This window comes from Prionailurus viverrinus, chromosome E3 (genome assembly GCF_022837055.1).
Source record: "Prionailurus viverrinus isolate Anna chromosome E3, UM_Priviv_1.0, whole genome shotgun sequence".
Classification (NCBI taxonomy): domain Eukaryota; kingdom Metazoa; phylum Chordata; class Mammalia; order Carnivora; family Felidae; genus Prionailurus; species Prionailurus viverrinus.
In genome coordinates this window covers 11,027,216-11,042,417 of record NC_062576.1, presented here as the reverse complement: position 1 = coordinate 11,042,417, position 15,202 = coordinate 11,027,216, and the positions used below count along the sequence as shown (strand labels likewise).

Sequence of the window (15,202 nt, the reverse complement as noted above, 5' to 3'; positions counted from 1 at the left end):
CCACGGGCCCCTTCACTGTGAGCTTCACACAGGACAGGCTAAGTGGGGGGGAGGGGTGGGCGAGCGCTAGGGACAAGTCCCCTTTGTGTGCACCCGAGGGCCCGGGCTCCCCCACGGACAGGGCTCCCAGCTTCTCTCGCCATTCTCTTCTCTCAGGGCGGAGGGGAGGGCGGGGTGCAGGGTTGCGGGTGGGAGGTGAGGAGGAGACGGGGGAGAGAGAAAGGAGGGCAGGAGAGAGATGGCGGGGAGGAAGGGAGGAGGTGAGGGAGGGGAGTGGAAACAGGAAGAACAGATTCAGGAAGAGAGGAAGCCCACGGACAGAAGGTGGTGGGGTTGAAGAAGGGGTGAATGGAGGGGAGACTGGCTGGGCACTCAGGGTGGCCCAGGGGCCCTGGGTGAGGAATGACGGTTGTCACTCCCACCCTGCAGCCCCACCTGGAGCCAGTAAGAGGCCGCTCACCTCAGGGCCACCTCAGGTTCCACCGGTGGTGGGACAGAGTGGGGCGAGGCGTGTGGGGGGCTGTGGGCACCAACCCCGTAGCTGCCAGAAGGGCGGTTGCCTGGCCAACCACGTGTGACAAGTCCTCCCCTCCCAGGGTGGCCAGCGTGCCCACCCAGGCCCTCCGGGCCTCCCCTCCCACCCAGGCCTCCTCTTCCTCCTGACATCTAGACGACAGCGGGAGTTTCCTCACAGACCTTTGCTCCACACAACCAAAGGCTGCAGTAGAGAAGGGAACAAAGCCAGAGGTGGGACCCTTAGGGACCTGCCCAAGGTCACCTAGAGAGTGTGAAGGCTACCACTGGGCCAGAGATTCTGCAACTTGACGCTTCTGAGGGAGGCCAGGCCCGCCCACCTCCCCCACAGGAAGGACTCGGCTAACTAGTTAAGTTAGCTGTCGCTCAGTCGTTCAACATCTGCCGCTGCTGGGCCCTGAACTACAGGCTGGGGAACAGCGGAAAGGGCAAGCACAGACCCTGACCCCAGAGAGCACTGCGCTAGTGAGGACACAGGGCACAGTGGGTACCCAAAGGGGGCATTAAGCCAATGGGGCAGGGGGTTTCCCAGAGCCGAGCCTTAGAGAATAAGGTGGCGGCCACCAGACAGAGGGGAAGGCAGTCTGAAAAGGCACAGCGGTGCAAAGGCGAGGAGGTGTGAAATGAAGCCGGAGTGTGCAGGCAGGGCAGCATGGCTGGGGGTGGGCGGGACCGGCCATGTGGGTGCTTAGGCCACATTGAGGGCAGTGGGGAGCCCCCAGGGCAGTGGAAGGAAGAGCTTCCTGGTCAGACTTGTGTTTTAGGAAGAGGCCCTTGGTCAAGGACAGGTGGGGGCAGCAGGGAGCCGGCCTGCAGGCGAAAAGAGACTAGGGCGAGCCGGGGGCCATTTCCAGGCAACAGGTGGCAGTGACCAGCGCCAGGCAGGCCGGGGCAGTGGGGACGGTGGTTCAGGAAGCAAGGCCGGGGTGGAGGAGCCATGCCTGGGGATACAAGACGAGGGAGGGCTGGGGGGGGGGGGGGGGGCACACCTGGAGGTCTTGCCCTGGGCCTGCGGTGGGGCCGGGAGGGGCCTCCTCAGCAGGGCAGGGACCGGGGCTCCCACCCGCCCGGGGGCCCCAAATGGAATGAGGAAGGATCTTACTATAAAGAACATCAAACACCTCCTCTACCATCTTCCGCAGAAGGTACACGTCCGAGCCGTGCTCCAGGGAAGACCGAGGGACATTCCGGCCGCCACCCTCGCCCCGCGGCACCTTCTTGGGATGCTCTGCCTCCGGCTCCTTCCATGGGGCCCCTCCTGCGGGACACAGAGCATGTCGGGCCATGGCGAGCACCCATGTCACCACCTGCCCAACGAGCTGGCATGTCCCTGCCCCGCGCTGAACCCTGCAGCGAGACACTCAACACGGAACAGGAATGAATGAATGAACGAATGAACGAACGAACGAACAAGCGGGCCCTGCCCCAAACCCCTGCCCAGGGCAGGGCTGGTCATCTCTGAGTTCCTAGTGCCTAGCACAGGGCTTGGGTTTCCTCCTGGTCACCTCTAACTCACTGTGTGACCTTGGGCAAGTCCCTTCCCTCTCTGGGCCTCAGTCTGTGAGCTCTCGCATAAAAACCGGCTGGCCTGGCTCAGAACTGGGGTTCAGCCAAGGTCTGTTCCATCCAACCCTCTCTGGGCTTTGACACTAATGCTGTCTTAGACGATCGAGTCCCCAGTTTTCTGCTCTGCCAGACGAGGAGACGATGGGGACACCGCCAGGAGGCCAAGGGGCTGCAAAGAAGCAGGTTCATGCCAGGCTGGGCCAGGGTGGGGCCCTGGGAGTATCAGTGAACCTTTGGGTAGGGAAATGCTAGAAAATGCCTTGGAAAGGGGACGGGTGGAGGGTCTGGAGGGTCTGGAGGGCCCCTCGCAGCTTGGAGCCGGCTCCCCTCCCGGGATCCGTGGAGCTTGAAATAAACCAGCCGAGCTCCCGGCTATAAATAGCAGTTCTGCCTGGCTCCGGGAAGCCAGGTGCACACGCCCCAGCCTGGCCGATCGGGGGCCACAGGACCCTGGCACTGTCTACTCTACCCTGGTCCAGCCCCCACCCAACCTGGGGAGAGGGCACAGCCTCTGAGAGCTGAGTGGGAGTAGGGGTGGGGGCAGCTGGGAAAGCATCTGGAAGCTGGGAGCACTGGAAGTCCAGTGCCAGGGGACAGCCTTCCCTGAAATGGTTGATCTAGGGTCCAGACCCCGGGTATAAGGCAGATGCTAATATAGTGGCAAGGACAAAAACAGCCGGCATATATTGTGTGTAAACCACGTGCCTGGCACTGTTCTAACCTCTAGGAGGTTTGTTTCATCCTCGGATCGACCCTCGAGGAGTGCAGCACTGTCCTCCCCTTTCACAGACAAGGAGGTTAAGGCCCACTGGGCAGCAGGTGGTGGAGCCAGGATAAGGCCCCAGACGTCTGACTTCCGGGCCTGCTCTTAACCCCAAGAGCTCTGAGTTCCAAATCGTGGGCTCGAATGGCCGGGGGGATGCTGGCCTTCAGCGCTGGGGCCAGGCCCCAACCCTGTAGGACCTAACCCACCACAAAGGTGACGCTGACCTCGCTCAGGAGCTTACCAGGAGCACGCATGGAAGCTTAGGGCATGGGAAGCTGGCACAGTGTGGAGAGCAAGGGCTGGGGTGGGGGGCAAGGAGTGGCAGCGGCACAGAGGGGGCCTGGGCGGGAGGAATGTGAATCTGGAGGCCGGGGAGGCATCTGCGGGCAGGGGAGAGGAGGGAGGGCCTTCCACTGGGCAGAGGTGAGAATGCACCTGGAGGTGAGCCAGCACTCAGCACAGCACCGCCTGCGGTGAGGACACGGGATGCTGGGAGGGGAGAACGCAGAGCCAGGGGCTGAGTTATGAGGGTGTAAAGGCGCAGGTAGCATTGAGGAGTTGGGAGGCTTCAGAAAGACCCCTGCTTCAGAGCTCCCAGCAGGGGGGGCGGGGTGTCCTGATGTCCCTCCCCTATTTTGAAGGGGCATAGCAGAAAGAGCACGGCATTCAGAACAGAAACCTGGCCTCTACCGCTTGTCGGCTGTGTGTCCCTGGGGGACGTGGCTTATGCTCACTGGGCCTCAGTTTCTCATTTGTAAACCAGAGGTAAGTATTTCCTGAGCACACGGCTTGGCCCAAAGCACTATGGATCGAGTTTATCAAGCATTTCCTTCGTGCTTCATGGGTCCTCAGTCACTTGGTCCCCAAGAGCCACTAGGAGGTGACTCCAAGATTGTTACTATAACAATGAGCGTGCCTACCCGCCCTGGGTAACTGAGTTAGCATTGTAAAGGGTGCTGCACACAGCAGGGACTGAGCAAGTATTAGGTGAACAGATGCACTCGGTCCCCATGTCTGAGACTCACAGGAACCGGGCAACACTGGGCCTCAGGGTCCCCTTCTGTCAAGGAGCAGGTGGAGGGGTCGGGCCTGGCCCCCCCCTGGGGTTTGTGTGTCTGATTCCAATAAAAACTCTGCCCCCCCCCCCATAACGATGCCACACTGGGAAGCCTACATAACCCCACCCCCCACCCCGACACAGGGCCACCTGGTAATGCTCTGGGGACCCAGAGATGCGCCAGAGCCCCTGCCCTCAGGGACCGCAGGCCCCGCCCCCGGAGCCCCGGGGTACTCACGGCAGAACCTGAGGAAGTCTGATTGCAGCTCCTTCCGTGTGCTCAGGAACATCCTCCCCTTCTCGGTGCCCACCACGAAGGCGCTCTCATCGTGCACAGCGACACAGGCCACCTCCGCATTCAGCTTGGAGAGCGCCGAGCACTGCAGGGGGGAGCAGGGTACGTGAGCCCGGGGAAGGCTCCCCCTGCTTGGGGACACCTCCAGGGACGGCTCTGGGGGTGCGATGGGAGTTCCCAGCTGCCTGAGAGTCCACCAGCAGCTCGAGGGGGAGGTCACCCCTCCAGTGTTCTCGGTCAGTTCTGTAGTAGGAATGAGTGAATGATGCCCCCCGTCCCCACCGAAGCTTGGTCAAGGTCAGGGGAGAAGACAGGAGAACGAAGACACATGGCCTCTGCCCGTCCTGCTCCCAGGTCTGCCTTGCTCTGGGGGCAGGAGGCTTCCGGCCTGAGGCTTGGCCCCAGCCCCAGGGACAATCCTGTCTTAGGTTTCTCAAAGTCCTAACTGAGGAGGAGGTGGGGGGCCCCAGGAGAACCAAGGCTCAGACAGATCCAGGCTTCAATCCCCCATCAGCGCCTTCCTGCTCTGGGACTAATGGGGCCAAACGGCCCAGTGCCCAGGCTTTCAATGGGCTTGGTCGTGGGGCCTGGTTGGCATGAAAACACATCTCTAAACCGGGGCACCTCGTGTGGGTACACAATCGGAGAGGTTACTTTTGCAGTCCCAGAGTTGAGGTTGGCCGGCCCACAGCACAGGAAGCCCTCACACAGGGGCCCTGCAGCTGAGACCACGAGCATTTCAGCCCTCTGACCTAGGTCAGCAGAAAAACTCTGCCTGCGAAGCTCTCAGCTTGCATTTGGCGCCTCATAAATGCTGGTTTTTATCTGAGTTAGAGCTCTGCTGGCAGTCAGGAAGCTTGCCTTCTCATCACAGTCCTGCTGCTGTGTGATCTAGGACAGGTTCCTCAACCTCTCTGGGCCATGATCATGCCTCTTGCGGCAGCTTCAGCTTCAGAGTCACTCTGCTGAGGAGGCGGGGGGGGGGGGGGGGGGCAGGGACATTGTAGAGCCAGCAAGCCTGTCTCCTAGGCTCTCCCATGGTGAAGGGTGTGTGCTGATTTCCTCTGAAGATTAAAGCAACCTGCTGTTGGAGGAGATATTCACTCCCCGGGAAGTGATGTCCCCAGAGACACAGAGACCTGGACTGTGAGGAAACGCCCTAAAAGAGGTCTGGCCCCATGCAGACCACCCGAGGACCCCGGCCCCAGGGCCCTGGGCCCCAGACAATGCCACAGTCAGGTCACGGCAGAGCAAGTGTCATTGTTATCCTCAGGGTCCCTCAGGAAGGCCATAAAGGGACCCAAGGCCGGGGGAGGCGGGTCTTGTCCACGCCCCCAAGACAGCTACAGGGCCACTGCTCCCCTGAGGAGCCTCCGTAACACGCTCTAGGGCAGTGCCGCCCAACAGAACTCTCCGTCTCGAACGGGAATGTTCTGCCTGCACTTCCGATGCCATAGCCACCTGTGGCCACGAAGCCCCGGAAATGAGGCCAGTGCAACTGAACAACTGAACTACCGTATTTCATTGTAACTAACTACAACTTATTTATTTGGGAGCCACAGAGACAGCGTGAGCAGGGGAGGGGCGGAGAGGGAGAGGGAGGGGGAGGGGGAGGGGGAGGGGGAGGGGGAGGGGGAGAGGGAGAAAGGGAGAGGGAGAGGGAGAAAGAGAGAGAGAGAGAGAGAGAGAGAGAGAGAGAGAGAGAATCCCAAGCAGGCTCCATACTATTGGCACAGACCCGACTCAGGGCTCGAACCCACGAAACCGTGAGACCGTGACCTGAGCCGAAACCAAGAGTCGGACACTTGACCGACTGAGCCCCCCAGGCGCCCCTCGACTAACTACAATTAAAAAAAATTTTTTTTTCAACGTTTATTTATTTTTGGGACAGAGAGAGACAGAGCATGAACGGGGGAGGGGCAGAGAGAGAGGGAGACACAGAATCGGAAACAGGCTCCAGGCTCCGAGCCATCAGCCCAGAGCCTGACGCGGGGCTCGAACTCACGGACCGCGAGATCGTGACCTGGCTGAAGTCGGACGCTTAACCGACTGCGCCACCCAGGCGCCCCACGACTAACTACAATTTAAATATCAATTACCGCAGACGGCTCAGTGGCTGTCGTGGGGGTCGAAACTGCCCATTGTCACAGCTGACCTCACCATCGCAGCCCCTGCAGCAGGCACGGCTGAGCTCCTGGGGCTCCCCTCCTCAGGAAGGATGCTCTGCACGGGGACGGGGTCGTACCCAGCCAACCTCCCCAGCGGTGCCTACCGCCTCTGGCCCACATGCACCACCTCAACAGTGCTCGAGGTCCCTAAGCAGGAACAGCCTGGAAGGAGGCCCTTGTTCTTGGAAACCGTAGACTCTGAACCCGAAAGGCCACTTTAAAAACTGATCATGCGGGGCGCCTGGGTGGCGCAGTCGGTTAAGCGTCCGACTTCAGCCAGGTCATGATCTCGCGGTCCGGGAGTTCGAGCCCCGCGTCGGGCTTTGGGCTGATGGCTCAGAGCCTGGAGCCTGTTTCCGATTCTGTGTCTCCCTCTCTCTCTGCCCCTCCCCCGTTCATGCTCTGTCTCTCTCTGTCCCAAAAATAAAATAAACATTGCAAAAAAAAAAAAAAAACTGATCATGCTGGGCTGCCTCAGTCGGTTAAGTGTCCAACTCTTAATTTCAGCTCATGATCTCAGTTTGTGGGATCGAGCCCCGCATCAGGCCCTGCGTGGACAGTGGGGAGCCTGCTTGGGATTCTCTCTCTCACCCTCCCCTGATCACTATCTCGCTCTCTCAGAATAGATAAATAAACATTAAAAAAAATTTTAGAGACACAAACATGTTAAAACTATAAAGATGAAGGGGTAACTGGGTGGCTCAGTCGGTTAAGCGTCCAGCTCTTCTTGATTTCAGCTCATGATCTCACAGTTCGTGGGATCGAGCCCCACGTTGGGCTTTGAGCTGCCAGTGGGGAGCCTGCTTAGGACTCTCTCTCCCCCTGCTGCTCCCCAGCGTGCGCATGTTCCATCCCTGCCTCCAAAATCACTAAATAAACATTTTTATTTTTATTTTTATTTATTTATTTTTTTTAACGTTTATTTATTTTTGAGACAGAGAGAGACAGAGCATGAACAGGGGAGGGGCAGAGAGAGAGGGAGACACAGAATCGGAAACAGGCTCCAGGCTCTGAGCGGTCAGCACAGAGCCCGACGCGGGGCTTGAACTCACAGACCGCGAGATCATGACCTGAGCCGAAGTCGGCCGCCTAACCGACTGAGCCACCCAGGCGCCCCATCATTTTTAAAAAATAAAACAAAAGCTGGCCAAGCTGTGTGACTCCAGGCCAAGGTACTGCCTTCTCTGGACTTGAATTTCACCATCCTAAAATGCAAGGGCGCAGCTAACTGATGCCAGACAGATTTTAACACCCACCTACCCTCTGTCACAGAACTTTCCCCCAGGAAAAGGCTACAGGAAAATGACATTACTATTTCCTTACTTGGAATAAACTACCATAGGGTTAGGTACAATTTCTGAGACCGCGTTTCTCTCTCCTGGTCCTGAGATGCAGTCCCAGATCTTGCTTTTAACATCGGGGATTACAGCTCTCGCACGAATCACTGCCCACACGCTATCCTCCAGGGGACCCCAGGGGAGGGAGGGAAGCCTGGGACCCTCCCAGGGATGGGACTCGAATGGCACGAGGTAATGAAGAAGAGGGGACGAGGGGACAGCGGTTACTCGCAGGGCTGGATTTTTCCATCCCAATCACTTAAGCCTCCCGCCCGCTGACACGGGCAGAGGGCCCTGTTGCAGATGGGGCCACTGAGACTCAGGCTGGGGAGTGAGACCTCTGCGGTCGGCTTCGGCTCCTCCAGGGCAGACAGGGGCACTCACCATGGAATCTAAGGCAGACACGAGGCTGGTGATGATCTCGTCTTTGCGGGTGAAGGCGGAGCTCCAGCGGTCGGGCCCGCAGCCGTTGGTGGGAATGTCGCAGCGCTTCCCCAACAAGGCCATGGTCACCTGGAGGGAGGGAGGAGGAGGAGATGGGCATGTGGGGCACATTCGGCAGCTGCCCACTGCCCAGGTCCCCAGGGGCCGCCTCTGCTTCCCAGGTGGGACGAATCAAGAGCTGGCCACCTCTTCACACAAGGGTCTCGTACGCATGAAGGCGTCAGAGCCCCGACAGGCCTGGAGACACAGTCGCCTGCACACAGCTCCATGGGGGCACGGGCATAGACGGCAGGAGACTGGGGAGTGCGCTCCACGAAACATCCCCCAAACCTGCAATGCCGGTACCAGGGCCAGTCTGCCCTGCACCTCAACCGCCAACTCTCCCCCTGCACGTAGCTCTGGCAGTGGCTCTGCCTCGCTCACACGCCCTCCGTGGCTCCCTACTGCCCACCTCTGGACTCCTGTCCCCCATCCAGCTCCCCCACTCACACCCCACGCTCCAGGTACGCCAAGCATCACCGTCTCTGAAACATACCCACATCCATTCTCCCCGACCGGAGTGCCCCTCTGTCCTCTACCGACTGCCCGCCCTGCTTTTAATGGTCACCTCTGCTGGCAAGGTGCCCTCCGTTGCCCCACCTCCTGCCCCTTCCTGCCCCAGCTGGGCCAGGCGTCCTCGCTGGCCTCCCACATGTTCCCAGCCTCCTCCGTCACAGCTCTCAAGCCACAGGCTTCCCTAGGCCAGGCCACTGCCCCGAGGCCCCCCCACCGAGCTCAGAAAGATACCGTGGGGCAGAAGCCACTTCATCTCAGAACAGGGTTTCCCCAAGACAGGACTTTGTCCCATAGTCATGAGGATCCTGGAGGACAGAGGCGCATTTTCCCCCCACTGGGGCACCCTCAGACCAGGGCCCAATGTCAGGGCTGCCCCAGGCAGCCCAGAACGGGAACCCACTAGATACACAGGTCAGCCTCCCCTGCTTCCAGTTCCTCCCTGCCCCTCCCTCACCAGAACCCCAGGAGTCAGGGCCAGGGTTTGGGGGCACCCCACCCCCCACCCCCCAGGCTGTCCCAGTGCCAGGGCCTTCCAGAGGCGGCTGCTCTCTCGCCAATCCAAGCAAAGGAGAGGGCAGAGAGTGGAGGCAGGGACTCTGGGTTTCCCTCTCTGGGCTCAGCTCCTCCAGGGCTCTGTGCATGGGCCCCAGGCCAGGTGCCGGTGGCCAGTTCAGGGGAGTGAGCATCACAGGGAGTCTGTGGATCCCGTCCCGTTTGCTTCCTGCACACGGGGACGCCGGGGGCGGGCTGACAGCTGGGCCTGCTGCCTTAAAGGGTGCCAGACCCAGAATGCCTTCTTTTACCACAGCTGCCCCTTGGACTGTAAGCCCTGTGAGGGCAGGGGCTGGTGACCCCCGGGCCCAGCTCAGGCCCGATGTGCATGACGGGCCAAGGGGGGGGTGTGGTCCAAACCGCAGTCTGTAGGCTTCCTGTGAGTCATGGGTCGGTGACGCAGAACAAGTGTCAGAGTGCCTCACACATAACCAGGTGAGAAGCGTCCGAACTTCGGTTATGGAAACACGCAAACGAACGAGGAACACTCTGGAGCCCGGCTCCGGCCTCGGCTCTGGCCCCAGTCTGCTATTTGGCTGTGAATAAATATTGATTTTAACAACGGGCCAGGCAGCCGCTGGCCGGAATGTGAATTGGGTTCACTTCTAAATGTTTATAAAATTCCTTTCTTCTCCCAGGTTGCAATTTTACAAATGCTTGAAGTCCACAGTATTAAGGGATGCTGAGGGCATGACAGGCCACGTACGGGACATCCCAAGGGCCCAGCAGGCAGCCGGTGGCCTCCCCTGGAGCCTTCTCTGGCACGAAGACCACCGGAGGGTCTGCCGTGTGAGCAGCTGAGAGGTTTGCCCGCCCGGGGCGCTGGAAGGCTTCTCCCCTCCCTTCGGCCACCCCTCGAGCCGTCCCCAGACGGACCTCAGCCTGCCAGCCTCCCAGCTGCTGAGGCCCAAATTGAATCAGGGCAAAGCAGGAGGCACCAGACGGCCCCGGCCTCCGGGTCACCCAGACCGCTGTTGGCTCCTTCCTGCAGAGTCCTAATCCATTTAGGAAGGAACCAGGGACTCAGAGACGAAGGGAGGGAGGAAAAGGGGGCTCGGCTTGGGCTGTCCCCTGACTCCTTGTCCCGAGCAGGTGGGAGCACTTAGGGAGGCAAGACGGAGAAGAGTCCCCCCTCTGACAAACGGCCAGGGTTCAGAGAGAGGGTCCCATGTGGCCAGAGCTGCTGTGGATGGGACAGAGGGGCCAGAGCGCCGGGCCGGGAGCCGTAAGCCACACACACGGGGAGACCCAGACAAAGGGCTGCCAGGAGGACCACGTTGGGTCAACTACCCCAAACCCTAGTTTCCTCGTTTGTTTTAAAGGGTTTCTGGGGGGGCGCCTGGGGGGCTTAGTCGGTTAAGCATCTGACTTCAGCTCAGGTCATGATCGCACAGTTTGTGAGTCTGACCCCCTTGTGGGGCTCTGTGCTGACAGCTCAGAGCCTGGAACCTGCTTCAGATACTGTGTCTCCCTCTCTCTCTCTCTCTCTGTTCCTTCCCTGCTCGTGCTCTTACTCTCTCTCCTTCAAAAATAAATGAACTTTAAAAAAAATTTTAAGTGTTTTTTTAAAGTTTATTTATTTTGAGAGAGAGAGCGAGCGAGCGAGCAGGGTAGGGGCAGAGAGAGAGAACCTCAAGGAGGCTCCGCCCTGTCAGCACCGAGCCCGATGTAGGCCTTGAACTCACGACCATGAGATCATGACCTGAGCCGAAATCAAGAATTGGACGCTTCACTGACTGAGCCACCCAGGCATCGTGCCTAGTTTCCTCGTTTGTAGGGTGGGGGGCTGGCTCTAACCCGAGGCGGGGAGAAAACCACTCAATAAAACCAACAGACTACACAGAACAGAGAATACGAAGACGAGAGTAGTAAAGCAGGAGGCAAGTGCCTGGCATAAACAGGTCAGACGCCGGGGGCCTGGGGGCCCGCGGTGAGGACAGAAGCCACAGCTGGAGCCCTCGAGCACTGGCGGCCAGGGCCGGAGGCAGCCAAGAGCTGCTCTGGGGTCCCCAGGAGGGGACACCAGAAGTGACGCCTCAGGTGACAGGTGGCTGGCCCCAGAAGCAGGGCACAAGCAGCGAGGGCCTGCCAGCCGCCCTCGGGCTCCTGGATGGACGAGGCCTGTGAGGGCGCGGAGGCCACGAGCTCTGTCTCTCTCCTCTCCTTCGACAGACTCTTCTCTAGAGGCTGCCAGGGTGCCGGCAACCTGATTCTCCTCCTACCTCCTGGCCACTCACACTGCTGGCATTGACTGCTAACCTAACCCGGGAGGAGGGCTCAGGCTCAGTCCCCCCCCACCCCCCCCCGCCCCCAACCGGCCCTCCTCTTCCCCCGTCCAATTCTGCCCCTCGCTGCAATGTTTTGGCTTAAATGTCACCTACAGGCTGGTGACTCTGGGCTTCTCTCTCTCCCTACCTGTCCTCTTCCACGTCTAACAAGCAACTTAAACGGAGTAGGCCCCGTGTTTCCCTGCTTAGACCTGCCTCTCCCGGCCATCCGCCCAGGTGCTCAGGCTCAAACGGAGGCCTCGTCCTCATCTCCCTTCTTTCTCATTTCTTTTTTTGTTTTTAAAAATTTTAATTTTTTTTCAGTGTTTATTTATTTATGGCAGGGGTGGGTGGGAGGGGGGAGAGAGAGAGAGAGAGAGAGAGAGAGAGAGAGACAGAATCCGAAGCAGGCTCCAGGCTCTGAGCAGTCAGCGCAGAGCCTGATGCGGGGCTTGAACTCATGAACCATGAGATCATGACCTGAGCTTATGTCAGATGCTTAACTGACTGGGCCACCCAGGCACCCCTATTTTTAAAAGAAATTTTAACGTTTAGCTATTTTTGAGAGGGAATCCCAAGCAGGCTTGCACCATTAGCATGGAGCCCAATGTGGGGCTCGAACCCACAAACTGTGAGATCATGACCTGAGCCAAAATCAGTCCTGGGATATTCAACTGACTGAGCCACCTAGGTGCCCCTCTTCGTTTCTAAAACAGTCGGGGGAGAATCATGCTGCTGTGGCTCCAGAAAGCACCCAGATCTGCCTGCTTCTCGTCACCACCAGGGCCACCTGACCACCCGGGCCACCACCCTCAGTTGCTCACGCTTCGGCAATGAACCCCTCGCTGTCCCCCCACCCCCGCCCTTCTCCTGCCCCCATGGTCCCTCCTGCAAATAGCAGCCACATCGCTCTCACGCCGCCCTCCTGCTTAGAAGAGTGGAGAGAACACCTCCCTGAGCACGTACCCCATGTGACCTGGGCCCACTTGCCCTCTCTGGCCCATCGGCCCTCTCCCCTCTGCAATGGGCTCTGGCTCCCTCCCCCTCGTGTCCCTCACCTGCCACCTGCACTCCCCTCTCCCCGGGTCTCCTGCCTGCAGTTCCCCTGCGCAGCAGGCTTTTCCAGGCCTCCAACTCCCACGGCTTCCCCCGCTCCACCAGCCCCAGCTCCTCTGTGCACAGCCCCTGACCACACAGACCACACAGCAGCGCCCCCCCCCCACTGATTGCCCAACTCTTTTTTTATAAATTTATTTTGTCTTTCTTTGAGAAACAGGGAGAGAGGGAATCTCAAGCAGTCTCCGCACCCCATCTCCGGACCTGAGCCGAAATCTAGAGTCGGTTACTTAACCCACTGAGCCACCCAGGCGACTGGCTCCCCGTCTCTTATTTTCCGCACAGAACCTGCTGCGATCTGAAGGGACCCGTTCGTGTGTTTCTCACCCGACTTCCCCAACAGGAACGTGAGCGCCGGGAGGCCAGGGCCATGCCTGCTGGGTTTACGGTGTGCCCACTGCCTCGAACGCCTGCTCGGGTTTTCATGGGCACGCCCTGAATCCTCGGGGAACTAACCGGTGTGACAGTCGGCCACGTCAGGCAGGAACTGGGACGCTCACAAGCTATAAACAGAGTGACAACTTTGGGCTTGCCAGGCTCTCAGAAAACTAAAATTAAAAGGGGGGGGCAATGTGGGACACTACAATGCGGGATGTACTTGGATCAGAGGAACAGTCCAGGAAGTGAAACTGACAGAGGTTGGTGGCTCAGACAGGTGTCCTGGACAGGTACTCCTCTGAGCAGCCTGCATCGGTGCCCCTGGACACTGCTCTGTGGGGGGGCATCAGTGGTGAGTTAACCCTCTTTGCTTGCTTCCTCCTCCAACGCAGAGGCGCAGAAGGGGCTTGCCCGAGGCCCCCAGTCAGTGGGTAGCAGAGATAAGGTCTGTCTGTCTGTCCTCAAACCTGGTCCTGTCTTCAAGAGGTGGTAAAGGGCGCCTGGTGGCTCAGTCGGTTGAGCATCTGACTTCAGCTCAGGTCATGATCTCATGATCATGATCTCATGATCTGTGCTGACAGTGTGGAGCCTGCTTGGGATTCTCCCTCCCTCCCTCTCTCTGTCCCTCCCCCACGTGCTCTGTCTCTCAAAATAAATAAACTAAATAAAGAAGTGGCGGGGGGACTGTACTCCTCACACCCACCAGGACTCGGGGAACAGAAAGATCAACTGATGGACTCCACGGATGATACACAAGGAGGGCGACCAACGTCCCCTGGTTCGCCTGGAACTTTCCTGACTTGAGCACAGAAAGTCTCCTGTCCTGGGAAACCCCTCAGTCCAGGGCAAACTGGGACAGCTGGTCACCCCACGACACAGGGACTAATATACCAGAAGCCCAAAACGTCCCTGCCAGCTGCTGAGAACGAGACAGACAGGGAGGCAAAGGGATGGCCAGTAGGTCCTGTTTCCAGGTCCGAAAAATCAATTTTACCTAATAAGGTGAGAGGCAGGCTTGGGGGGTCCCGGGAGAGGGGACAGGACCACTTTGTCCAGGGAGACCTCAAGGACAGGAGGAAGGCACTCTCCTGAGCTGTCTGAAGACCAGGTGTGAGCCACAGGGAACGGTCACTAAGAGGCGGAGACGGAGGGAAGGCACCTGCCCCACCACTCTGTATCTGTGATCCCAGCCTCCCGCCCCCTAGAAGCCCCGAGGCGACAGGTCAGCAGCCAGGCTGGGGACACTGTATCTTTAAGTTCCCGGGCAAGGCTGACCCACAGCCAGGTAGGGCCTGGATGATCTCCAGGCACGGTTCCAGTTTCCCAGCAGCTCTGCTCTCCCTGCCTGCTGCCCACGTCCCCCGCAGCTGGGGACTCCCTTGCCCAGACAGCAGCGGCTTTGCTGGCCGCCAAGAGCTGGAGCCAGCCCGGTCTCTGAGCCAAAGATTAGCCAAGCGCCTGTGTCCCTGTCTGAGTCACCACTGCCCCGACCCAAGGCAGACCTGTCTCCAGTGGGCGGGCACCCAATGGGAGTCGGGCCCAGAAAGCCCACCCCGGCAGGCCTCGGGGGCCAGCGCTGGCAGAGAGCACCCTCAGCTGGGGACCCCGATCCCAAACACCTTGCACTGGGCACTGCAGGCCAGCTGGGAGGCTCCGTGGGGGGTGTCCTTGTGCTCGTCCTTTCTGCCTCCCATGGCCTGCATGCCTGGGGAGACAGGAGCTTGCTCTCCCGGGCACCTGACCTCCCACAATGATCGCAAGAGCTGGCCGAAGTGGCTGATGGGGTCGGAGGTGGGAGGGGGTATGCGAGCAAAAAAGTCAGGGCTGCAGATAAACCCCCAGCCCTGCCCACTTAAAACTCCCCTTCCTGGGGGGCGCCAGGGGGGCTCAGTGTCAGACTTCGGCTCAGGTCACGATCTCACGGTTCATGAGTCTGAGCCCCACGTCAGGCTCTGTGCTGACAGCTTAGATCCTGGAGCCTGCTTCAGATTCTGTGTCTCCCTCTCTTTCCGCCCCTGTCCCACTCACACTGTCTCTCTCTCCCTCTCTCAAAAATAAATAAACTTGTTTTTTTTAATTTACAAAAAAAAAAAAGAAAAAAAACCCTCCCCTTCCCAGACACCTAGGTGGCTCAGTCGGTCAAGTGTCTGGCTTTGGCTCAGGTCAC

At 59.3% G+C, this 15,202-nt stretch overlaps 1 protein-coding gene across 7 annotated transcripts in view; it reads right to left on the bottom strand.

Moving 5' to 3' along the window:
- The window catches only part of GTF2IRD1 (GTF2I repeat domain containing 1), a 121,572-nt gene that overhangs the window by 77,070 nt on the left and 29,300 nt on the right, over nucleotides 1-15,202 (bottom strand). For 5 of the 7 annotated variants that reach the window (XR_007147761.1, XM_047838495.1, XM_047838497.1 and 2 more), the window contains exons 2-4: nucleotides 8,108-8,236; nucleotides 4,162-4,303; nucleotides 1,637-1,792 (exon numbers count right to left, since the gene is read on the bottom strand). Coding sequence is in view for 6 of the 7 variants with exons in the window: in XM_047838495.1 (XP_047694451.1) it covers nucleotides 1,637-1,792; nucleotides 4,162-4,303; nucleotides 8,108-8,230 (421 nt within the window). In the remaining variant the exon portion in view is untranslated. Of the gene's footprint in view, nucleotides 1-1,636; nucleotides 1,793-4,161; nucleotides 4,304-8,107; nucleotides 8,237-15,202 lie in introns of those variants that run through there. The other 2 variants (XM_047838498.1, XM_047838499.1) reach the window with 2 other exon arrangements.